This window comes from Seriola lalandi, unplaced genomic scaffold (genome assembly GCF_002814215.2).
Source record: "Seriola lalandi dorsalis isolate HSWRI2012SDOR001 ecotype SW California unplaced genomic scaffold, Sedor1 jcf7180002054840, whole genome shotgun sequence".
NCBI lineage: Eukaryota > Metazoa > Chordata > Actinopteri > Carangiformes > Carangidae > Seriola > Seriola lalandi.
In genome coordinates, this window is record NW_019525393.1 from 885,081 (window position 1) to 909,534 (window position 24,454).

Here is a 24,454-nt window from a genome sequence, read left to right on the forward strand (position 1 = left end):
GGAATGAAACCAAAGGCTGGCATGAATATAAATGTTTTTATATCATACAACCCCTATCACTTTCTCTAGATGTTGCATGGAAGTGCAGAAGATGGTGGCCATAGAGGCTCAAGTTCTTCAGCTGAAATGTCCCCTTGACCAAACAAACATGACTGTATTTCATTATTATTACTGTTATTGTAAGAAAGTCTGCCAAGGCCCAGTTCAACGAGCGATAACATCATCACCTTTCGTGTCAGCACTCATTTCTGTCAGTGAGTGACTCAGGGAGGACCTCTGTGCTTTTTACCTCTTCATCATTCTTTCTTTATGAGTGAAAAGGATTAAATTAGCTCCTTATTATTTTGTGGCTGATTTATGGTTGGTTATTTATAAATGGGAATCCATGTTTGCCTGAACCTAAGATGTTCATAAATCAGGTGATTTTACAGTGTGCCACATTGAGGCTGTCAGAGGTATTTTAGTTAAGACAGTGTTTTGAACACTTGTGAAGTGTAAAAATAACTTTTTTTAAAAATTGATCCTTGGACCCTCAAAAATGTCTTTCTACATCCCTATGAGGTAGTGGTCTGTTTCATGGATTTCTGAGGTGGATGTCACAGGATATTTGAACTTATTTGTTGAATAAATATGTTTTTCATGTGTAAAGTATAAATAGGAATGGACTGCATGAGGGAAATTTACCTGACGTGGCATGGCAGATATTTGCCATGCCTGCCAGTGGCTAACTGCCTTGACACTGCATTTATAACAATAACTAAAGATATAGAGCTCACTCTGCAAAACATGGACCTGAAAACCTCTCTGAAGGTGCCCTGTTGAATTCGAGTGAATTTTACTGTGACTTGTACAAGTTTCTTTTGCAGAATGCACCTTGAATCGATTGTGCAAAATGAAGAGGTATTCTAGTGGGTGTGGAAAAAAAGAGAAACTGAACAGGACAATGGTTAAATGTGAACATCATACAGGTAACTGTATGGTGAGATCTGAGGAAAATTACGTATTTTAGAAATTCATATGACAAAAGCTACATTTTATGCAGAAATTGTTTAGATTTGTTTTATTTATATTGCTTTGGGGAAAGTAATAACAACAAATGTCGCTACAGTAAGAGAGGGCTAACAAGATTTTCTGCTCATGATCACTTTTAGACTGTGCAATTGCTCTGACTGGGGTGGTTTATGATTAAGTAAAACAAAAATAATTTACCTACATTACTTTAACCCCTTATTAGCCCCATTAATGATCCTACAGGGTTAATTTTTTATTAATTTTTTTTTTCATAATCTCAAAATTAAATTAAGTTACAAATAAATTGACCAAAACCCAAAATATATCCAGTTTTATATTGTATATGACAAAGAAAAGCATCAAATTTTCACATTTGAGAAGTTGGGACCAGAGAAAGTTTGCAATTTTTACTTAAAAATGCCTAAATTTATTATTTTATTATTAAAATAGTTGCAGATTATTTTTTGCAGATTGATTTATCTATTAATTATCATGCACATCAAATCTTCAAATGCAACTAATGAACTAAAACTATCATTAATTTTCAATCATGACCTTCATGAAATAATGATTTGTTTTTGGTAAGATTAAAACAAATTATCCATGATAATATAGATTTTAAATTGATTATATGTTTACAAACGGGTTGATAGATTTATACTTAGGCAGTACAGATTATGTTACAGATAGTGTTCATGTCTGAAGTCCCATTACTACACAATCACACAATCTTGTATTTAATAAGCATTTTCTCAGCATACCATTATTTAACTTGCAAATCGTAAACCTTATTGGTACAGATGACTAGGATAAATTCTTCACTGATACAGAGACCGACGAAGCTCTATAAAATGTAACAAAATTTTAAAATCAAAAGAAGGTTAACAAGTTTTATTTTTAAGTTTGTAAGTGGTAGGTGAACATCGTGCGTTTTTTCCCAGGCAGTGTAGTTTACAGACGGTCCCTAACTCAGTGTGGCACAGATCGGTGCCCTGATGAAGCCAATTTCCGATGTCCCTGTAACCATTCTGGTGAAAATGAGTTTGTAGCATTTTTATTACATTACGGAATTGCAGATTTTTTACCTGTTTCGATACAGTTATGTTTGGCCTGTGATTTTACCGATTGAAACCGGAGGTGGTGCGGGTATATAGGCTAGTGAAGCATACATACGTTACTTGCTGCAGCCTCACAATCTTGTACACATCTGTTCAGTCCGACATGAAAAGAAACGGCGCGTACAGGTTTCTATCTGTTTTCTCATGCTTTATCGTTTGTGTGTTCTTATTTTTATTTTGGTTCTTCATATTTTACTCGATGGTGCTTGCACCTTAAAACAAGAGACACATCTATACACCGGCTAACCGAGGCTAACCCGACGAACTACTTACCCATACTGCACTGCTTTATTGACAAGTCGCCGCTTATCACATGACCAACTTTACCAGGAAGTAAGGATTTCTGGTAAGTCTATAAAACTCAGCTTGTTAAATTTTGACAAAGAATCGCGTGTCTGGTTTGTTCAACGTTAACGTTGATCATCCGGGTCGGAAAATACATTTGATCGTCTTAGTGCGGTGTGTGAAGATGCTGGTCGGGTGTAAAAGCATTAGAGGAAATAAGGCTGCTGCTGTCATGTGTGTGTCTGTGTTAACTCACTGCACAGTAACTTCTCAAGTGTCTTAAGTCCTGACACATTAAATATGGAATTCAAAAATACATTAACTTTCATGTGGAGCACCAAAGTGTTTAAGGGTTAAAGTGTCTTGCTGCTAATTTTTCCAGTAAGAAATCATCCAAATAAAACCAGACTTGCTGGACTTCACCTTGTATTTTTTAGTTTATTCTGGCCAAAAATGTATCGAAATGTTTGCATCAGTAGTGTTTAATGTTATCAGGTGCCATAGCAACTGGATGTGCAGACAAACAATCATTTCACTTCTGAGATGAATTGATTAACAGTTTACCCTGTGATATGTCAAAGGAAGTGACAAATACCCGTCACAAGTTTGGCTGTAAGAAATGTGTAGAGCTGAAACAAATAGTCAAATAATTGATTTGTCAGTCATTATGAAATTAATTGGCAGCTATTTTGTTGATGGTTGATTACTCTTTTAAGTCATTTGCAAAGCTAGAATGCAACAAAAAATGATATTCTCCCACAGAGTGAGGGTTTTCCGTTTTTCTTTGTTTTATATAATTACAAAATGAATAATTTGGTGTTTTGGACGTCAGTCTGACAAAACAAAAATGAAGATGAATGACGCGCATTTACATTTTTTAGATAAACAACTATAATCAACAAATGAAAATAATTGCTACAGCCCTAGAAATGTATCAGGATTGTTTAGTTATTTTGACCAATACCTGGCAAGAGTTAGGATGATACATTTTGTCATTTCAAGTCAGATATGTCTATAGCACAGAGTCACACATTACTGAAAAGGTTTTACAATCGGTACAACATATGACACTCTTTTAATTCATTGAATAAGTTTCTACCTTTTGCTGTATGTTTACTTCACTTGATTGTGTATCAAACAGTACCATTAGAGGTCATGAGCTCAGCAGCTAATAAATTATTGTAATGTTTGTTGTGTGTTTGTGTTAAGCCTTTTAGTTACAATTTATGAATGTGAATGTAACCTTGTAAATTACCTTATGACAGATTATAGTGTCGACAAATGTTTTATAACCTGCAACTGTTTCATTTCACAGCTAGTAGAACTTGGCCGTGCATCCTGTTAGTGAAGTTGTGATGGCATCTGACACCAGTGGAGCAGCGTCCTCCGCTGCAGACCTCAAGCTGCAGTTTGCTCCCTTCAGCAGTGCTCTGGAGGCAGGTTTCTGGCACCAGCTTACTCAGAAGAAACTCGACGACTATAGATTGGACGAGAGCCCCAAATGCATCAAAGGATACTACTACAATGGTGAGCAGTGTGGTTGTATGGTATCATACTAATGATAACTCTCCAGTTAATGTTTTTCACTTTTTCCGACAAGTATATGGATTATATAAAACATGAAAACAAGTTGCACAGCAGAGGCCAAATTGCTAATCTAGATCAGTATCATTTAAGTTACAATAACATTTCTCTCCCATAGGTGACCCAGTTGGTTTGCCCACACGCCTGACTTTGGAGTTCAGTGCATTTGATGTGTAAGTATAAGGGGAAGTTTTCATTGTTAACAAAATAATGAATGGGTGAACTCCCTTTAGAGTTTATCAACCAGGTCAGATAAGGTTTGGACTAACTTTGGATCAGCTCTCACATCACGTCATTTGTAAGTCTGCAGCGAAGCAACTGTGTTTACAAAATGTACGTAGCATATACAGGATATTCATTCAGTTTAATGGAAATATGAAATGTGTTTTTGCTGTTAGGGATGGTCCAACCCCAGCTCGTTGCTGTCCAGCCATTGGAACGCTGTATAACACCAACACACTTGATGCGTTCAAGACCACTGATAAGAAGGCTCTGCTGGAGAAAGAGTCCAAGGAGGTAAGAGACTTCCAGTGGGACACACATTCACATACAGACTCTGGTGGAGAATGCTGTAAAATGGACATCAGAAATTGTCAAAATTTGATGCTTGAATGAGGGTAATTTTTTATCTACTGTTGTCTTTTAGATATGGGATGCCATACAGTCTGGGGCTGCGTTGAAGGACCCATCCATCCTCTGTAGATTCATTCTGCTGACCTTTGCAGTGCGTATAAACACTGTGTTATAAATGTGTTGATTCCATATATTAATGACTTTATGTGACCGTCTTTCTGTTTTTCTTTCAATCTTTTTGCATTTCATTTATCCCATTTTATGACCATCTATTTTTCAGGATCTGAAGAAGTACCATTTTTATTATTGGTTCTGCTTCCCTGCACTCTGCTTCCCAGAGGGGATAAAGATCGTCCAGCAGCCTTCTGTCCTAGAGCAAGTTTTCTCAGCAAAACAGGTTGGTTCTTAAAAGGGTCATTAGACAACAACCGGAATTGGTATTTTGGACAGAACGCTTTAAATTACACAGTAGGTGCATTACTTTTTCCTCTTTTCCCTACTGGGATTTTGAAGACGTGGTTTTACAAGTGTTGATACTCAAACACAAATTCTAGACACAAGTTATACAATTGACCTGCTGTATGATCAGAATAAATACCCTTTTTCTCTTAGTTTTTTAGTTTCCTCTTCATAAGACAATTCTAACACTCAACCATTTTCCTAAGAAATGCAGCTCTGAAAAGTATGCTTTAATGCTAAAAGGCTGTCTAAAAATGTACAGGTCATAAAACAATATAACGAAGTGAAATGGATCCAAGGAGTGAAAAAACCTCATTAAGAGAGAAAAGGAATGACTCATGAACAGCATGACACCAGCTGCAGGTTGCAGTTTTCCATTTGCACGATTTCTCCATTTTTTTCCCCCTCTCCCTTTCCCTCTCTTTTGTCTGGACTAGAACAATCAGTGTTCTGTAACATCTTGACAGTTCATAACTGAGACGTGTAAGCTGCAAGACGACATTCGTAACCTGCCAAAGTTCAATCAGTGCTGTGATAAACTGTTGTGCAACTTTCGCAAATGCAAACACTGCAAAGGCATTTGGTCAGCCAGATGGCATTGTTTATGTAACTTGTAAAATATACACATAAATAAGCCATATTATGTAAATTAAAATTCACACCAGCAGTTATCTCAGTAATAAGTGTGATGATATCCTCTCATTGATCGTTATATTTACAATAAAATATTTCAGAATTGTGGATATTATGCCTTTGTAAGACTTATCTGTGCCAAAGGCATTGTAAGACATATATAGTATGATATATGATATATATCATACATGTATGTATATGTATAAAGCTCTGTGTCTACATACAGAGCTTTGTATGCGCATTACTGACACCTCATTATTTCTTTCTCAGATTGCAGCTTTGCAGGAGGCTTATGATGGACTGTGCCTCAGAAGAGAGACCAGTGCAGTTCCTTACTTCCTAATGAAGTACACTGATGACACTGTTCAGTTGGCTCCACTCGGGGACTGGGATACATTCTTCACTGATACTAAGAAGGTAGTCATGTAAAGATAATTTTATGCTTATTCTGTATTAGTTCAAAATATTTGAAAGGATTTGATTTTATACTGAAGGTGGTAGATTTTTGCCTCCCTTCTTAGATTCAAGTTCGATCGTTACTAGAATTGTAGCGGCTCATCTCATCCGTTAGATTAGAGTCTGTTGTGTTACACACATGCATACACACACACACTTTGGTAATGTAAACACACCTTGTTTGGTTTTTCTAGGTTACTGTGGGTGTGTATGATCCGTGTACTCTGTCTCAACATCCGGGCTGGCCTTTGAGAAATCTACTGGTCTTCTTAGCCAACCGATGGTAAACCCTACTTCTCTCTGTGTGTGTGTGTGTGTGTGTGTGTGTGTGTGTGTGTGTGTGTGTGTGTGTGTGTGTGTGTGTGTGTAAAAGATGAGGAAGTTTTCAAGACTTGTAGGTCCTCACTGTGCATTTAAAAACACGTTGTTATTAATTTCACTCTGGATGTTTTGCAGCTCACACTGAGTCCTTTATTTAGGCACAAAGCCACAAAGTGAAAGGCAGGAAATCTCTGCTTAGCTGATTTCCTGACTGTGAAGTGTAGGGAGCAGGTGTGATTATGGATACTGATATCAACTTCCAAAGTTGAGGGCATTGCTTAAATAGCTTTGTATTGCCTTGTATCAATACAAAAAAATCTAAAATTAAAGGGTTTTCTGTCAAACAAATGCACTCTCTGGCTGCTGCTTAGTCACAATGGTGTCATAAGAGTTTAGCGAGGAAGAGATAAACTCGATTAATTACACTTGTTCCTTGAACGATCCCTGATTTGTACAACATGACTGCTGCTGGTAAGATCGCACTACGTGTCTACTGAGCTGTACAATTTTCTGATAAACAAGATCCATTTTTACAAACTGCTCACATCGTGGCCTTAAAACAAAAGTAAGACTTTCCACAATTTATTTTGTTAACTGGTCATACTTGTTTGCAGTCATTTCCATGTGATGACCTCACTACTAGCGATCAAGACTATTTTCTCCGCGTAAAGATTTTCAATATTTATCCCAGAATTTGTCAGCGAGGGAAGATCCACATCATTGCAGCACTTGCCTCTGTCCTCTTTTTGTGTGGGTGTGTGTTTTTGACATTGCACAACACAGTTGCTCAGTCTGGGTGAGCAACAGTGGCTGGTTTATTAACCCATGATGGACCCATCTGTGACACAAGCAGCTGCTGTCTGTGGACACCATATACTGTGAAAACACACACATACACACATACACACACACACACACACACACACACATGCACACACATGCACACACATGCACACAAAATGCAGTGTATTTGCTGCATCCTGAAACTCCTGAATCATCTTGAAACTGGCCAGTGGATGCTATTTTAATTATATAATTATGATTATATTACACTTTCGGAGGCCATTTTTTTTTTGTACCACATATTTATGTTTTTAGTAGCTGTAGGAACTGGCTTTTTTTTCTGCCATTCAAAAGTTGACAGTGGAGTCTAGTAGCAGGAAAGGGGAACAAGTGTTGTGAGCCAAAGTTGTCACTCAGGCCTTTTAATCCCATGTGGTGACTTGGCAATCAAGAGTTTACCTGCTGCATTGTATTTACATTACACCACATACAGCGTCTGGTCTAATGTGTGTTGACATCAGGGCATCAAGTATAAGTGAAATACATTATAACGTTGCAGCTCAGAAGTCGCTGAGTGTTGACTCACATTGTTGTAGAAATGGCGGTGGTACGTAGAAGCTTGTTTTGTGGGGAGATAAATATAACTGAAATATTTACAGAGGAAATATTTCAGCACACCATTGCTGAGTGAATGGTGCATCAGATTTATTTCAAAACATTTAATCCAAGCATCCTTATTGAAGCACAGTCAAATATTTACACAAAGATTAAGAACAAGTGATGTAAGCTTAGGTTGTCACTCAGGCATTTTAATCCCATGTGGTGACTGCAATGAGCAGTTTATCTGCTACAATGTATTTCCATTACACCACATGCGGCATCGTTCTTGCCATGTAGTTAACATGCCATGAAAACTTTTCAAACATTTCAACTTCCAACAATTGAAGTCTGATGGTAGATGAAAGAAATAAAGACAAAATGTTTCAAATTGTAAAAGAAATATAAAAATATACATTTAAGGATACGGTTAACCACTGATGGAAGAACTTGGTTAGCCGCTGTGGCTAAAGTAGTTCCAAAGCAATACTTTATATTTATTATGTGTTTATGAATGTGTTTTTTTTAACATTGCTTTTTTCATCAAGTTCAAGTTTACAGGTAGACCACAGTCTCAAACAGAAGGGGTTTAAAGTGATTTACAGACTGATAAACCAGTTCACACATAGACAGCACACATAAACACACATCCTAAGGACAAGGGAAAAAAAGTGTTAAGAACAGGCTAAATTAAACAAGTGCCTCTTGAGTTTATGCTTAAAACATTTATGGTGCAGGTGCAAACCTCAAATCAGCAGGAAGGATGTTCCGTCCTTCAGGAGCATAAACACTGAATGCCTCTGTTGCCAGATGTTGGATGAACAGCTGTTCTGCCACCTGAGGAATCAAAGTCAAAGTTGTATGGTAATGCATCAGGAGGGTCAGATTGATTTGCCAGAGAACAGTAACATGACTTTGACTAAAAATAACACTGGACAACAATAAGTATAATAATCTCTCTTAGTTGATCTTGATACTGTCTAAGAATGAATAAAAACATTGTTACATCGCATGATCGTACTGCATCATCAACCAAGAATGTGTAAAATTATTGCTGCAGTTGTTGCTTGTTTCACTGTCAGTTAAAAACATGTACACAGTCTATAAAAGTCTACCTCCAAATTCAGTTCCATAATCAGTAATTTTTTGCCACACTTTTCTCTAGAGAGTTTAGTTTTTCCTGGCACTTGTGTTGCTATTTAAAAAGGTTTATATTGCATAATTATTTAAACAGGGAACTCTCATTGAGGCCAGTTCAGCAGTAGTGTTCTGTGATACCAGGGTCTTATCAGCAGCAAATTCTTTGAGAGGTTTTAGGCTTCATGGGCTATAATGAGAGGCAGTTTTTATCCAATACAAACCTCATCACTCTTGTGCTTGACTACACTTTCTATCAGTGATAAACATAAAGTGTTGATACTGGCTCGGATAGGTAAAAATTTAGAATTACAGTGTAGCCGCGATGTCTCACTTGTTCAGTTGTTTCACTCCAGTTTGTAATCTGCCATTTAGAACCATATTAGGGGAAATGTGATGGTACGTGGGTGTGTGTGGTTTATATTGTTGTGAATGCTTATTTATCTCTCTGGTTATTGTACTACAGAGGGAGACAGAGGATTTTCCATGTTGGTTACACTATAGCACTCTATTATCCGAGATATTCATAATGTCACATGATTTTTTTTTTTCAGTTGTAGTTCACATCTGTGCATAATGTGGGTGCTATTTTCATTGACTTTCACATTTCCTTTATTTGTGTGTGTGTGTGTGTGTGTGTGTGTGTGTGTGTGTGTGTGTTTGTGTTTGTGTGTGTGTGTGTGTGTGTGTGTCAGGGGCTCTAAGCTAGACACAGTGGAGGTGCTGTGTTTTAGGGACAGAACTCTGCAGGGAAGCCGCTCCATTCAGCACAGTGTCGTCTTCCAGGTCAAACTACCTGATCTTCCCGACAACTCAGGTAATCTTGTATTTGTGAGGGGTTTTATTTGTGCATGTGGCAGTATGTAACATGCATGTGTGTTGGTATATCATATGTCTTTGTAAGTACATGCATTTGTACTTGTGAATGTGTCTACACATTTATGTGTATATTGTTGATGATATAAATCCCCAGTCTTAGTTCACTCTCCACTGAAGCTATCTGCTTCCTTTTTCAAGCCACACTAATCTCACACAGCTTCTCCATTATTCCTTTATCTGTTGATAAAGGGATGAAAGTAATTTAAATGGTAATAGCAGGATGGGGAAGGGAGTAGCTCTGTGATCTGTGAAGGTTTTGTTGAGTTCAGATGAGGTGTCTTTGTTTACCTCCCTCTACTTCTTCAGCACATGGTCGGTTTTAATTAACTCACAGACAATATACACATGCAGCAAAAATTGATTTAGCTATTTGCTCTGGTATTGTTCTGAAAGAGATGAACCAATCCACCATGGCCCAACTTTTCAGATACATCAGGCTCAGCTCTGCCACCAATTAAAGGCAAGATGACACAGACTTTAAGTAAAAAGAGATGGAAATGTATGTATGTAATGCATAGCATCAAAACTGTATGAGTGTGCGTGTGGGACAAAAATAAAAGGAATAAAATTCAATGCAAATATCTGTTATGTGTTATCCTTCCACCTGTATGACTGGACTGGCCACAAATACCTTCATATTACTTAATGTGATTCTTCAAATCTAATTTTAATTTAAAAAACTGGGATAATTTGACGGTATGATTTTCATTCAGTCTGAAAGCATGAATTCTAAATTCATGGGTGGAAATGAGTAATTCAGATCCTCAGATGGGAAGATAAAAGTCAAAGGGTTGGATGCACCTTTTCTTTCACTTTTGTTTTGTTTTTTGTTTATGTCACAGGACAGGTTGTTGTATGTTTAAACAGGGAGTTCACACAAATACACACTCTGTGTTTGACACATTATTATTGGTTCTCATAGGACTGTTTCTTCAGGACAAAGTAGTTTGTTCAAAGTAGTTTTCAATGAAAACTGTTCACAGTGTGTTTTATCCAACAGAACAGGGACATGTTTTTTTTTAAATGTAATTTTTATGTGTGCACAACAAACTAAATTCCATTCATTGTCAATGTACTGGAGTGAAGGTTGGATGTAGGATGTAAAACTTGAGCAAATAAAACCAAACTTTCCTCATGGGTTGATATCACTTGATGTAAGTGAGCACTACCTGTTTCATTGTTATTTCTCACACTGTAATAGATCTGTCATTTTACAGCACCAATGTGTTTTTTCACAGTGTGTCCTAAGAGTGTAGGTTGGGAGAAGAACCCTAAGGGGGCCATGGGACCCAGGATGGTCAACCTCAGTGAATGCATGGACCCTAAAAGGTAAAATACATAATACAAATATGTTGAAGTGTGAATATAACTGTCAGTTACTCTGTATCTGTACTCTGAAATGAATGTTGAGGGCAATGCAGGTCCGCAGTTATTTTGATTGGCTGTCTCCAGACTTGCAGAGTCATCAGTGGATCTGAACCTGAAGCTAATGAGATGGAGGCTGGTTCCAACCCTGGACCTGGACAAGGTGGTCAACACAAAGTGTCTTCTACTGGGAGCTGGGACTCTGGGCTGCAATGTAGCCAGGACGCTGATGGTAAGGGTGGAAAAATAATGCAGTGGGCTGGCAGAGGGATGAAGGTATACTGGAATTTGACACACTGTTTTCAGCATCATATTATTATGTAATGTTTAAAGATTCACTGGGGAGTTTTTGACCATTTGCTATGGAGCAATGTTTTGCTAGCTCAGCACAGCACTCAGCATTTAAATTGACACTTAACGCTGAATTACACTTTAATTTTCTCCACACTCTTTAAAATTGAACCAGCAAAGTATCCTGATTTAAGTGGGAGTTCAACTTGGAACAATCTCGGTGGAAAACCTCAAAATAAAGTCAAACCTGTACCGTACCGTACCAATGGAGGCAGAATTTACTGATACAGTTAAACCAGATTTTGTTATGAACATCTGGGGGAGAACTAAATGTGTAAATAAAAGCTCAGATGATTATTTGTGAATCAGGACCAACTGTTTACAGAGTAATCAACATTGTTTGACAGATTTTCATGAGTCAGTACTATTTGCTCTGCAGATGTAAGCAGCACTGTCTCAGGAGAGATGGAACAGACAGCCACCGCCCACATTGATCTACAGTCAAACTAAAGATTTATTATAGTCTTATCTCCTCCCTGGCCACCCCCAGGCCATGCACAACATTCACTGGCTGAACAAGGCACAGAAATGTACCGTGAAATTTGCTGTATACTGTAAATAGTTTATGTTGTCTTGCCTTGGCCATTCAATCACATTCTCAAAGACTTTGTATTGGAATTTATTTCCATATACAAACCAGAAACTGCTGTAATGTAATGCTCTCCAGTAACCTTGTCAGAGGCTGTGTTAAGTAATACTATAACAAAAGGTTTTGGTTTCTCATGGTGTGAATGTTTGTTTGATTTATAACATAATAATTCAGGATCCCATTATTGTATATAATAACATAATGCTAATTTGCGGACCTCCCAGCACCAAATAGGTGTGCTGTATTCACTGACCAGATCCAAAAGGCTGATAGTCTGTAGGTTTTTAAATATTTTTCATACACCACAAACTGCTAGTTATGAAGATGGACAAACATTTTATTGTTTTATTTGGCTATGGTATGATGTAATTGATCGTGTGGCTCGACTTTGTGTAAACAGAGAGTGATGTTATTTAAAAGCAGCTGGAATAACTTCAAGCTGTGTTACCTGCACACTGATGCATCAATTATTTCAAAATGACAGTGGAAGTGCAATAAGTATTCATTTTGAAATACACACTGGGCACAACAACCTCCCACTCAATTCTCACTCAAGCTGCTTACAAATGCTGCTTAGGACACGGTTCTTGTCGATAAATAGTACTTAAGTATTTCCAAACAATGTGATTAAAATATATGACTTGTGCTTTTCCGTTGTTCTCCAGGGATGGGGAGTGAGACACATCACATTTGTAGACAATGCCAAGATCTCATACTCCAATCCAGTGCGGCAGCCACTCTATGAGTTTGAGGACTGTCTCGGAGGAGGGAAGTCCAAAGCCATGGCAGCTGTTGACAGACTCACCAAAATCTTTCCTGGCGTAGTGAGTATTTGAAGTCATAAAATAAGCAATAAAACTACTCAAACTGTGAAACATGAACCTTTTTTATCTCACCTTGTATGTGAGAATCGAGTCCCCAGGAGCAAGCGACTCCTCTGAGATCATATCGAAATAAGCTTTCAGTTTTCTTTCTAGTTTTCATTCCTAAAATTAAACGCAGTGCAGATGCAGATGTTTTGATTTTCTATATGAGTTTTTCCAGAGTCTAACCACTGTACAAGTGCACGGACATTGTAGCAATCTGAATTTAATTTATGCTTGCCTTGTAATCATATTCCTCATTGATTGGTCATGTCTGAGATGTGATAGCCAAACCATGCAGAAAATGAAGCGTTGTGACACTTGCATATAAATGCTAGTGGTTTCATTACTTTGTTAATTAAGGAGCAGGCTCTCTGGGGGAAATAGTTTTCGATTTTGCTATATTACTAAATGAAAAAGCAGCCAAACATCGACAGCAGGGCTATGTTTTGGTGTGAAAGAGGGCACCCATCTCTTATTGAGCTACTTGAAAAATCACAGAGTGAAAGCATATTTATGATGTGAATCATGTGTACACCTGTGTGCTGATGCGGGCCTGTGCCTTCTAAAAGAAGCTGTAGGCAGTTCATGATAAGATGATTCACTGTCCTCTCTGCTTGCCCTCCCAATATCACGTAATGCTAGGATTAGGGAGCAAAAAGTACAAAAGTTAAAATTCAATAACACGCTTGCTAAGTTGTTTTCCATTTGTACTGTAAGGAAGTGGTAGGTGGTCAGTTTACATCACATTTTTCATGAATGTGCTCTACCTAACATTGTTTACTCATGTAAATCCCAATAAACATGACCTTGTAACATCTCATGATAATAACTGAGTTGCATCTTGAACACAAACAGAACTGAACAGAAATGGCGTGCTGATTTTTTTTTTTCTTTCTCCAAGGCAACAACAGTTAATATTCTTTCAGTCAACCAAAATGAAGAAGGCCCCATTTATTGTGTGTGGATAGCCTATTGATTGCATTTCAAGTCCTGTAGTACAACACAAAGCCACATCTGCATGTATTTGGCTGTTTTTTTTTCCAAATTAGTATCAATATAATTCTACTGGAACTTACCAGTGGAGAAAATCATATTTGTCTCTCTCATACAATCCTAAAACAAACAGTTTTATGAATCAGTTTTATTCTTAAATGAAATTAAATACTCAAAAATAGTAATAAGTAAAAATAACAACAACAAAAAAATCACAACTCATAATATCCGCGACATGTAAAACTATAATGGCTGACCCCCAGCTGAATGATGTTACAGCCTCTTGTATGTGGTTAGCAAGTCTTACATCTTCTAGCCCAGTGGCTTCCAACCTTTCTGCAACCCCTTAAATGGAGTATTCTACCAGGAAGTGATTTTCCCTTCTTAAATTGTCCAATTTGAAGGATTTTTAGTGGCCAAAAAAGGTGAGAGTATAGTGTATCACACCTCAGTATACAGGCTAAAATAGGATGAAACAAAAACAGCATTTTGATCTTTTGAAGCATCACGTTGAATTCCTATGAATCTATGATTCATTTTTTCTGTTTTTAAATGCATATGCGGAGTCATGTATCTGGAAAGTGGAGCACAGTCTGTGTAATGAAATGTTTACACCCTCTGGGCTTCTAGTCAACTTGTGAGTTTTACCTAAACTGACTAAGAGCTGGCATCACAGAACTCTCCCTCCCCCAGCTCGCCTGTCTCTTCTTCCGTTATATCTCACAGTGTGAATCACTCCCTGTCTGACTGGAAGGCTGTGATGTAATTTGCCTTGAACTCAGTAAGATTGAAGCTTCATACGAAAGTTACTGACCAATCAAAGCTTTAAATCACCATTCAGGTTTGTTACTGAAATGAAATACCCAGTGGGCCAGGATTATAGTGTGAGAGACATGAACAGACACATACACACAAACGCACACTCCAACTCCCACACAAAAATAATTGTCATGACATGACATCAACAACTTTGTATCCAAGCTTCTCCCTCTACTCTCTCTTTTTTCTGTCTCTCCCTCGTGTTTGTGGGAATACAATAGAAAATGAAGAACAGAGGCGTACGTCGTGATGTATGGTCCTGTGCTGTCATGATGTGTCTAGACACTTTGTTTGTCTATCCCCTATATGAGCTGCATCCGTACCTGCCCTCCTCTTTTTGTTAGTGTGGGTGTGTGTCTGCTTCTCTCTCCCTCATGCTTTTTTTTTTTTTTTTTCTTCCCCAAAACACAGGGGCATCAGGTGCCAGTTTGAAACAAAGACAGAAAAAGGAACACTGTGAGCTGAAAGCACAGAAATGCATTAACTGAATTGTGAGGACCTGGTTCAAGCAGGGTCACTGTGTTGAAAATGTCAGAAGCAAATTTCACATTTTGTCAGGGGACAAATACTGTCGAGTGACATTTCCAGGATAGTTTGTAGTGTAGGCGCCAACTTCTTTTTCTATCCTTAAATTTTGTCAACAGTCAGGTCAGAGCCGGTTGAAGATATCAACAGTGGCATTGTTGGATTGTCATGAAATCTTGTTTATCTTTTCAAGGAAGGATTTTTCCACAATCAGAATTGTTTTGCGGCTGTAGGTTGAGGATGTCGAATCTGTGGAGATGGGATGATTATGATTATTGCAGCCTGAAATCACTCTGTGATTGCTTGGTAACACTTGACGTCATAATGAAATGTAAATTCAAGATTTGGTTAACAGCTCCCACTCTTGAAATGTGGAGAGTGAAGGCAAATGATCCACTGATTCAGTCAAAGTGGCATTTCTTCTTGTTAAGATCTCACACCTCATCTTTGCCCTTTTCCATCTTTCTCTTGACTATGAAATTATTCGTGACATTTCCATTTGCCTCGCTGTCGAATCTGCAACCCTGCAGATAGTCACAGTAATACAGTTTTGGCAATGGACATTAAAAGACATCAAGGTATTGAATCAGCAGAAGCCCCACTTACCCCATTTCATTTTACCTCGCTGTATTTTTTAAAAAAGATTTTTTTTTTCGTGGAGTTGGAAGTGTTGATTTAAAGTTTCCTTCTCATTCTCTACTATCAACTTGTAGAGGACAGTCCAAATCCACACTGGACTCAAGTCAGCTGTGGCGATGATGTGATTACACAGTACACTGAGGCAATGTTTGGTGACTGCATCTACTATGCTCTCACTTATTTGTCAAGACTAGTATGTCAGACAGCCAGCAGCAAGCACGCCAAAAAGACATGTTTGGCCCAAGTTTTGTTTCCAGCTTCTGGCTTCTCATACAGCAGCTGATTAGATTGAGAGGTTCTAGAAATGTATTGAAAAGAAGTTTTTCATTTCTCAGATTTCCTGCAGCCCATCTTAAGAAAAACACTGAAACACATTTCATTGCATCCTATGTGCTGTAGCTGTAGAAACCAGTGTCCAATTATGTATATATGTGCACATCAGCATCGCTACATCTACACATCCAAATTGCTGCTACTATTACTTTTCTTGCAGATGCATATATATATATATATATATATATATATATATATATATATATATATATATATATATATATATATATATGCATCTAGCCCCATCTCAGCACAAGGAAAATAAAAGCTTTTTGATACTTGTGGCACTGTAGGCATTTTTATTTGTCAAGAAAAGAGACATTCCCAACATACACAAACTTAACAAACTTCTTTGGCTGTCCCGAAACGACAGTATTCAGTCAAGTTGAAATTTAATTTTCATTATATGTTTAAATTCAGTAATGACCTGTCTTTCTCACTTTCTCCCCTCTATTTTCTATTCTCATTCAGAATTCAGAGGGTTACAATATGAGCATCCCCATGCCTGGCCACCCAGTGAATTTCTCTCAGGCCACTCTGTCCCAGGCGCAGAGGGATGTGGAGCAGCTGGAGAAACTAATTTCAGAGCATGATGTGGTTTTCTTACTAATGGATACGAGGGAGAGCCGCTGGCTGCCTACAGTGATAGCTGCCAGCAAAAGGAAGGTAAGTAGGAACATTGTACAGTATGAGCAGTCATGCTGTCACTGACTGGTGGGGTTGGGGTTGGAGGTGGGGGGGTAATTAAAGCTGCACTCTCCTATATAAACGATAGATGAAATGGCGATGTGTAATGTGAAAGGGAGGCAGCTCCGTTGATGAACGCGCAGGCAATCATGTTTTAGCTTTGGGTTTTTCATGTTAACTGTTGTTGTACAATGGCGCCACACTCATCAGCTGTGATTCCAGCAGCAGGAGGCAGCTGTAATAAAGACTATGCACTACATGTCCAGCAACAAACCGCAGAGCGAAAAAGTTAGCAGCTTGCTGTTAAAGAAACACCCAGATATAAAAAAAGAAACTGAAAAAAGCTAACTGAGTAGTAAACTTAATCTTCATACCTGCTAGATATTTAAATGGGTAATTGTTCTATACCACTCCAAAACAACTTTATAAAGGAATAATAAGTCAGGACTAGAGTTTGCGTGGAATTCATTGGAGTTCTTCTGATGGAAAAGGGTGGTCGGAAAAATCAATCAATCCAACTGGATTGACTGGAAAATAGATACACTGTTCAATACATGGCATGATCCAAACTACCTGTCTAAATAATCTATATCTTAACCTGCAGTAGCAGATTTCTGTCCACTCGGGGGCAGCATTAACAAGTTGTGAACACAACATTGACATATCATCACTTCTTAAGTTGTTATGGTGACCCTGTTAGCAAACGGTTGCCTATGTCTGCATCCAGCAGCAGCATTAATATTCATTAGGAGTCATTTTTCTGGCCACGTGAGCAATTTAAGTTAGATAGTTTCTCTCTTTTAGTCGTGCCTTTGGTGTCTGTCAACTTCTTAGAAAATATGTGGCTCTTTACCTGCTAAATGATCCACTATGCATAACTGTGCATGTCTGCTGTTTGATGCTGGGCAGGGAATGTGCAGCTTGTTTGTGGAGCTTTTTCAGTGAACAGTTGCCTGATGTGGCGGGAGATGGGACAGTGAGAGCAGTGAGAGAGTTATGTCCATGATTGATCTGTAATTTAACATCACAGTCACAGATATGAAAATATATGTAGAAAGCTCAAAGGATAAAATGGACCTAGAGTCCCAGTGCAGCACTGTGGCAGGAGGCATTTATGACTTTGTAACTTTACTTACTTATTACTTTAAGCTGGAACTTAAAATTTGGAAGCCATTTGATTTCTTTTCCAGGAAATTGAAATTGCTCAGTAACATTGGCCATTGGTTTTCTGTTCATCCAATGAAATTGTATTAGTTGCCAGGCAATATTAGATTTATTTAACATTGTGTTAAGGACTTGTAATGCCTCCAGTGGTATCACTGATGCAGCTCTTATATTGCTATATGCAGTAAATGTTTTTTGGGCTGCTGATTAGGTTTTGCTGATGGCCTTCTCAATTGAGCCATTTGTGCCGCGGGGCTGTTTCAGACACAAAGTGGCTTTACAATTTATTTCCATTGCTTCTCTGAAAGTCTAGATGCTTTCAGCATTTTAATGCCTTTTAATGTTTTATGTCATTGCCTTCTGAAATGATTCAACATATTGTACCCTTATTGTTTGTGTAAAACAAGTCATATAGTTGATTTGATTTGGTTGAAATGTGTGTGTGTGTGTGTGTGTGTGTGTGTGTGTGTGTGTGTGTGTGTGTGTGTGTGTGTCGGTGTCCGTGTGTGTGTGTGTTAGTACATACCTTTTTTTTTTCTTACCATGATTTGTTGTCTTTTGCTCTCCAGCTAGTGGTCAATGCTGCTTTAGGCTTTGACACATTTGTTGTGATGCGCCACGGCCTGAAGAAACCCCCCGTCAGTCAGAAAGTTTCTGCAGGGGCAGACTCTTCCCCTTCCTGTTCCTCTGCCTCTTCTTCATCCTCCACACCAGCCGGCTCTGTGCCCTCCATCCCAGGATCCTCTCTGTTCTCCAACATCCCAGGGTACAAGCTGGGCTGCTACTTCTGCAATGATGTTGTGGCACCAGGAGATGTGAGGAAAACACACAGATATCAAACATACACTCATTCACTCACTTCATGCCCTTGAAACAAATATGAATGAAAACAATGGAAACATAAGAATAAACACAAATCAGGTAGGATTCTTTTAGACGTTTTCTTCAACCAGCACTCATTTGTAAAGGTGTGCTCATCAACTTTTTTATATTAACTGATCAAATGCCTGCTTGGGTGTGAAAGGTGTCGCTCGCAGCTGCTAACATGTTGCCCAGGGGGGAGTTGCCTGACACAACCTTTACGCTTGTGAGAATCACATTTTCTTGCCATCCACATTCTGCCTGAATGAGAAACACTCTTTGTTTCTCTTTTTGGTGGTTTACTCCCCCATGCCCTTTTGATATGAGTTACTTATGAAAGCCATTCATCAGTTAGTGAAGGCCACAGCCAGTTGTTGGAAACCGTGCTATTCAGCTCTGACTTTAAAGGCCTCCTGCCCGCTGTCACAGACTGCAAATATTAACATTTGAATTAGAGGTACAGCCTCTCTCTAAATTCTAAATGTTAGATATGAATTTGAGTCTGGTGAATGAGTGAATAGTGATGATGCAAGTGGTTTTTGTGGTTTTTCCTATGAGCTTTGTTTGTTGGTTGAAGCAAAATGTTACAGCAGATTGTCAACCACACGTCATCTGTCACTTCAGTGTCTCTGATCAGCTGTTGTAATGAAATGCAAACAAGCTAGGAATGTAAATTTGAGCTGTAACATGGTTTTTGTACAATGTTTTCATTTTTATTTTACTGTAATGCTTACACTGGAATGTTTTTATTATTATTGTTACTAATGAGCTGCTGGACATCTGATTTTTCCCTAGGGGATAAACGGTCTGATAGATAAACAGTCTGCGATCAGAACAGCTGATAATCGCTCACTCAGCCTACGTCACTTTATATAAAAAGCATCATCTAAACCTGTCAAAAATAAAATGAATCTGAATTGGTGGCAACTTCCAAAACTACTCCTCTGACCCTGTCAGGTTTAAGGGATTGAATCTGGCTTGCTTGAAGGGTATCAGGACATGATGCATGAGGTCATTGCTATTTCTATATTGCCATCTGCTTATTAGTTCTGTTTTTTTATTTTGTAAACAGTCTACCAGGGATCGGACTCTGGATCAGCAGTGCACAGTCAGCAGACCAGGCCTCGCCATGATTGCTGGAGCCCTGGCTGTTGAGATGATGGTGTCCATTCTGCAGCACAGTGAAGGGTAAGAAGAGTAGACTTATAAAAGTCCTATAGGTTAGTTCTATGGACTCATAGTACTAGTATCAATACTAGTAGTACAGGTCTGGCCGTACATTCATAGTATGAAGTGTTGAGCACAGAGTTGTAGTAAGTAGTCTATATGCTCGCTTTGATTCTCCAACTAACAAAGATGAAAAGGTAAGAAGGGAAATTGTAGACTGTTTCAAACAAATGTAAGATATGCTGTCTTATGTCCAAAAGCTCAAATACTTAATGAATGTCTAAAGTAAAAGTGTGATGTTGAGCTTTGTGCTTGATTAAAGCAAAAACACTGTGCACTTGAAGGTTCTCTGATTTTATATCTCAGGTGACAGGTCAGGAGTTAAATTTGTTATAATAAAACAAAATGCATATATTCAGTTTTATTTGGAGAGGGGAACGTGACAACAGTACGAGTATGAAAAGAGTTTGCAGCTGGAGATGTACACCACTCAGAATGCTGCTGATAAATGATCACTCCTTAGCAATTTTTTGTTTTTTCCACCTGACTCCACATTGAAATCACAATCCAATATCCTTTTAGAGTGCTGCAAGGTCAGATACTCCACTTACCTTAGTGAGCAGCCCTGATCACCAGTAGGTGCCTGACATCCAGACATCCAGAGCTTCATGCTGGTACCTCACTCCAGGCTTAAAACTAAAGTTTCTGCCTTTGAGGATCCCAAACTTTCAGGAAGCTTTACTTGCTTACTTCTGCTTTTTTGATGGAGCAGCACTGCAGGCAAGGTCTTAAAGCACCACAGGTAGTATCCGTCCCTAATTTGGTTGCAGCACAGCTCCCAGAATTTACTTGAGCCAAAGAACTTGTGTTTACTGTAGAAGCTTTGTCATAATTCCCAGTCCTTCTCATACTTTTATGCTTCAAAATCTCCACCACTGCAATGCAGTCAGCTCTGAAGTTCACTTGGCAATCTGTAGCAGCTCGATATTCTCAACTCTTAAAAGTGTGTTTTGTGTTTTTTCTTTTCAAACAATGATGGAGACGTTTTCATGCTGATTGAGTGTGTGTTCCTGCGCGCGGGTGTGTCTTTTTGGAAATGTAATTGCGTGTGTCTGTTTTGGTGAAAGTCATACTAAAGTGGCTGCTTGCTGAGCCCGATAAGACATTTTCTCTCAGTGTTCTGAGATGTTATGAGCTGTTACAGAGCTGCCCTGCCTATGCTGGATAAAAAGCTTAGGAAGCAGAATTTTCATGTACTCGCTGTACCCCTATAATTGTATGGCTCCTTCCTTCACACCAAGATCTCCTTCTCTTGCATCTGCCCTCTCTGTGTCCTTGTTTTTCGCTTCATAGCTGTGTTTATTCCTGTCTTCCATCTCTTTCTCCCTTTTTTAAGGCCCTGGCTTTCACACAAGATCTTACGTTCTAACCGTGCGCTTTAGAATATTGTCACAGAGGGATTAATGTTGCATCAGTTTGACAGACATTTCTTACTTTGCAAAACCACTCTAAGCTCAGTGTGAGACGTGATATTTTAGTTATTTTTATCCAAAGAAAGTCAAATATTTTAAACCTGGTCAGATTCACTGGTAAGCAGGATCTTTTAGATCTTACTGATACCTTTTTAATGTTCAATGGAGTTGGACCTCTTAGTTCTCAATATATATATATATTTTTGACAGTATATTTGTTATTTAGGGAAGTTTACTGCCTTTTTTTCTCTCTCTCTCTCTCTTTTGAATAGAAAACTGTGGCCAAAGTTACACAAGTTCTGGTTATGTTCATGTGCAAAAAGGCAAATAAAAACAGAATCATTTTCTCTCTTTCTCCATCCAGAGGTTATGCGGTGGCCAGCAGCAGTGATGACCGAATGAATGAACCTCCCACTTCTCTGGGTCTAGTGCCACATCAGGTCGGACACACACACTTGCATGCATCAACATGTTTAATACTAAGAACACTCTGTGCTGTTCACCCATTCACCTCCACCTGCCGGCCCCCTCCAATATACAGTGTGCCTGTGCTAACTGTTACATCACATCTATGTGTGATTGTGAGCCTGAAAGTCTGAACTATACTTTTCCTGCTGACGGGGTTGCTATAGAAATAAAGGCAGCTTTCTCAGAGATGAACACTTGTATCTGTGTGTGTGGTGTACACTGTTGTAGTTCTGACTATATTTCGTTATACACAGCGACTAACTGAGGTTGGAGACATCATAGCTGTCTCCATTTTGGTGTCATTGTCGTTGTATCGACCACAAGCAAAACTGGTTCCTTTTGAAAATAGGGGTGTTTAGCAACAAGGCTTACTGATAAGGTTATAGCCTTCAGGGAGTGAATGTAATGTACTGCAGCATCTTCAAAAGTGTGCTGAACATGCACTCCCTGGCCGCTGTGTTAGATACACCAATACAATTTATTGCAAATAAGAACAACATATCTGCATTTGATTATAATGTTCGGTTTCTGTTCATACGGTCAGAAAGGTGTTTATAAATGGGGTTGACAAAACATTAGAAACATCCCTCTCTATGATAAAGTCCAGTTTAACACCACTGCAAATGAAAACTTTAATAATAACTATATAGTTAAATTAATACCACACTGACAGTGTCAATTAGAAGTGAACATTATTATCTTTGTAAAGGTAAAAGTCATGGCTGAGGTGTTATGCTTGATTGCCTGATTAGAGAGCAGCGGTCGTGGGTCTCAACAAACAAATATGTGAAAACAGTGGTCATAAAGACCAGTAACTACAAACAAACGCAGTTAAATGTGAAACCGAACTAATGATAAAGATTCTTTAAACAATAAAATGTATGATACTGCATCGATAAATGGATGTAAAAAGCAATGGCATCATCTCAGTAGCTCATGTCATGTATCGTGTAACAACATACAGGAGTGTTGTTTATGTGTTTGAATGTTTTGGTTTCGTTCTGCAAGAGTAAAGGGCAGTTTCTGTTACTCTGTTATTGTGAACACTGAATAACCAGAAAAACACACCTGTATAATGTAGCGCTGCACGATACAGCCCTGCAATAAATACGGCCTCGCTTAAAATGTTATGTTTTTGTTAAGAGACTTCAGTTGTTCGTGTGCCAACTCATTTCAGTGGTACATTTGAAGTAGCGCCGCAGTCGTGATGCTTTATATGAACTGCATTAACAGCAGATCTCTGACACTGTCGACAGCAATTGAAAATGACAGAGGCTCTATTACTTTCTCAGCCGTTGATTAAGTGACAGTGCGCAGCGGTTTCTATTTTGGTCGTTTGATGTGTTTAAAATGAAAGACATCAAACATAATTCAAGATTACTAATAAAGCCATCATAATTAAGAGAAGACACATTTTTGCCTAGAATAAGAATCACATTAACTGAGAGAGGAAGATGTTTTATGTGCAAACTTTGGCTGCGGATGCTCGAAAGTAGAGATGGACCAACAAAAAAGCCCTGTGGTTCACTGTAACAGACCATGACTAGATATGAAGTACTGCCATTGCGGAGAACAACATTAATTCGGTGTAATGAGTCAAGGAGCACCACAGTCTGGGTCAGACCGCACAGCTGTTTAGTGAGGATAATTCAGAGCTCAATGTAAAAACACAATGCGTAGTGATAATCAATGAGCTAGTTGCAGTAGCTAATACTCCCAGAGGAACTGTGGAGAAGAGAGGTGTGTGTGTGTGTACCTTCATGCAGCCATTTTCCTATGGTGTGTCTTTGGCCAGGGTGGCTGCTGTTTTTAAAGTGAGAACTAATAAGATGATTTCCTTAAAACTATGGGCGGGGAAGAGACTAGATCTATAAACTTAGGGACAGATTTATTCCTAATAGTCGGTGGATTTCTTTCACTCATGTATTAGTTGATTTGATTGAAAAATCTGTCAAAACATGATTGCGAATATTTACTAGTATGAGTTCAGAGATGTGAGTCTCGTCTCCCAGTGATACCAAGGAACAGAAACACAACCAAAAAACCCATGATATTACAGAAAACGACAAAAAGTTTCTTAGTTGGCCAAGACCTTAAGGGCAGCCCTATTGAAAGCTACTTGGTGCTTTAATTTGGAAAAACCTGTATTCAAGTTCATATTTTGAAAAGCATAATAAGCATATTTGAAATAATGATGATATACTCTGGACTGATCGAGTGGGCTAGAAAAATTCTGCCTTCTTGCTTATTGAATGCTCTCACATTCTCTCCTTTGCATAATTATAAGGATTCATCACCCTGAGAATCTGAATTTCTGAC

The 24,454-nt window shown here is 38.5% G+C and overlaps 1 protein-coding gene across 2 annotated transcripts in view; it reads left to right on the top strand.

Annotated features, from left to right (window-relative positions):
* The first annotated feature begins 1,988 nt into the window (after nucleotides 1–1,988).
* Nucleotides 1,989–24,454, top strand: part of atg7 (ATG7 autophagy related 7 homolog (S. cerevisiae)) — a 56,517-nt gene continuing 34,051 nt past the window's right edge. The window contains exons 1-16 of one of the 2 annotated variants that reach the window (XM_023426816.2): nucleotides 1,989–2,052; nucleotides 3,730–3,941; nucleotides 4,117–4,171; nucleotides 4,397–4,514; nucleotides 4,645–4,722; nucleotides 4,852–4,968; nucleotides 5,934–6,080; nucleotides 6,314–6,402; nucleotides 9,653–9,774; nucleotides 11,075–11,165; nucleotides 11,289–11,433; nucleotides 12,807–12,965; nucleotides 16,788–16,982; nucleotides 18,737–18,982; nucleotides 20,101–20,216; nucleotides 22,032–22,107. In XM_023426816.2, coding sequence (XP_023282584.1) covers nucleotides 3,770–3,941; nucleotides 4,117–4,171; nucleotides 4,397–4,514; nucleotides 4,645–4,722; nucleotides 4,852–4,968; nucleotides 5,934–6,080; nucleotides 6,314–6,402; nucleotides 9,653–9,774; nucleotides 11,075–11,165; nucleotides 11,289–11,433; nucleotides 12,807–12,965; nucleotides 16,788–16,982; nucleotides 18,737–18,982; nucleotides 20,101–20,216; nucleotides 22,032–22,107 — 1,926 coding nt within the window. In that variant the 5' untranslated portion in view covers nucleotides 1,989–2,052; nucleotides 3,730–3,769. Of the gene's footprint in view, nucleotides 2,476–3,729; nucleotides 3,942–4,116; nucleotides 4,172–4,396; nucleotides 4,515–4,644; nucleotides 4,723–4,851; nucleotides 4,969–5,933; nucleotides 6,081–6,313; nucleotides 6,403–9,652; nucleotides 9,775–11,074; nucleotides 11,166–11,288; nucleotides 11,434–12,806; nucleotides 12,966–16,787; nucleotides 16,983–18,736; nucleotides 18,983–20,100; nucleotides 20,217–22,031; nucleotides 22,108–24,454 lie in introns of both variants that reach the window. The other variant, XM_023426814.2, reaches the window with a different exon arrangement.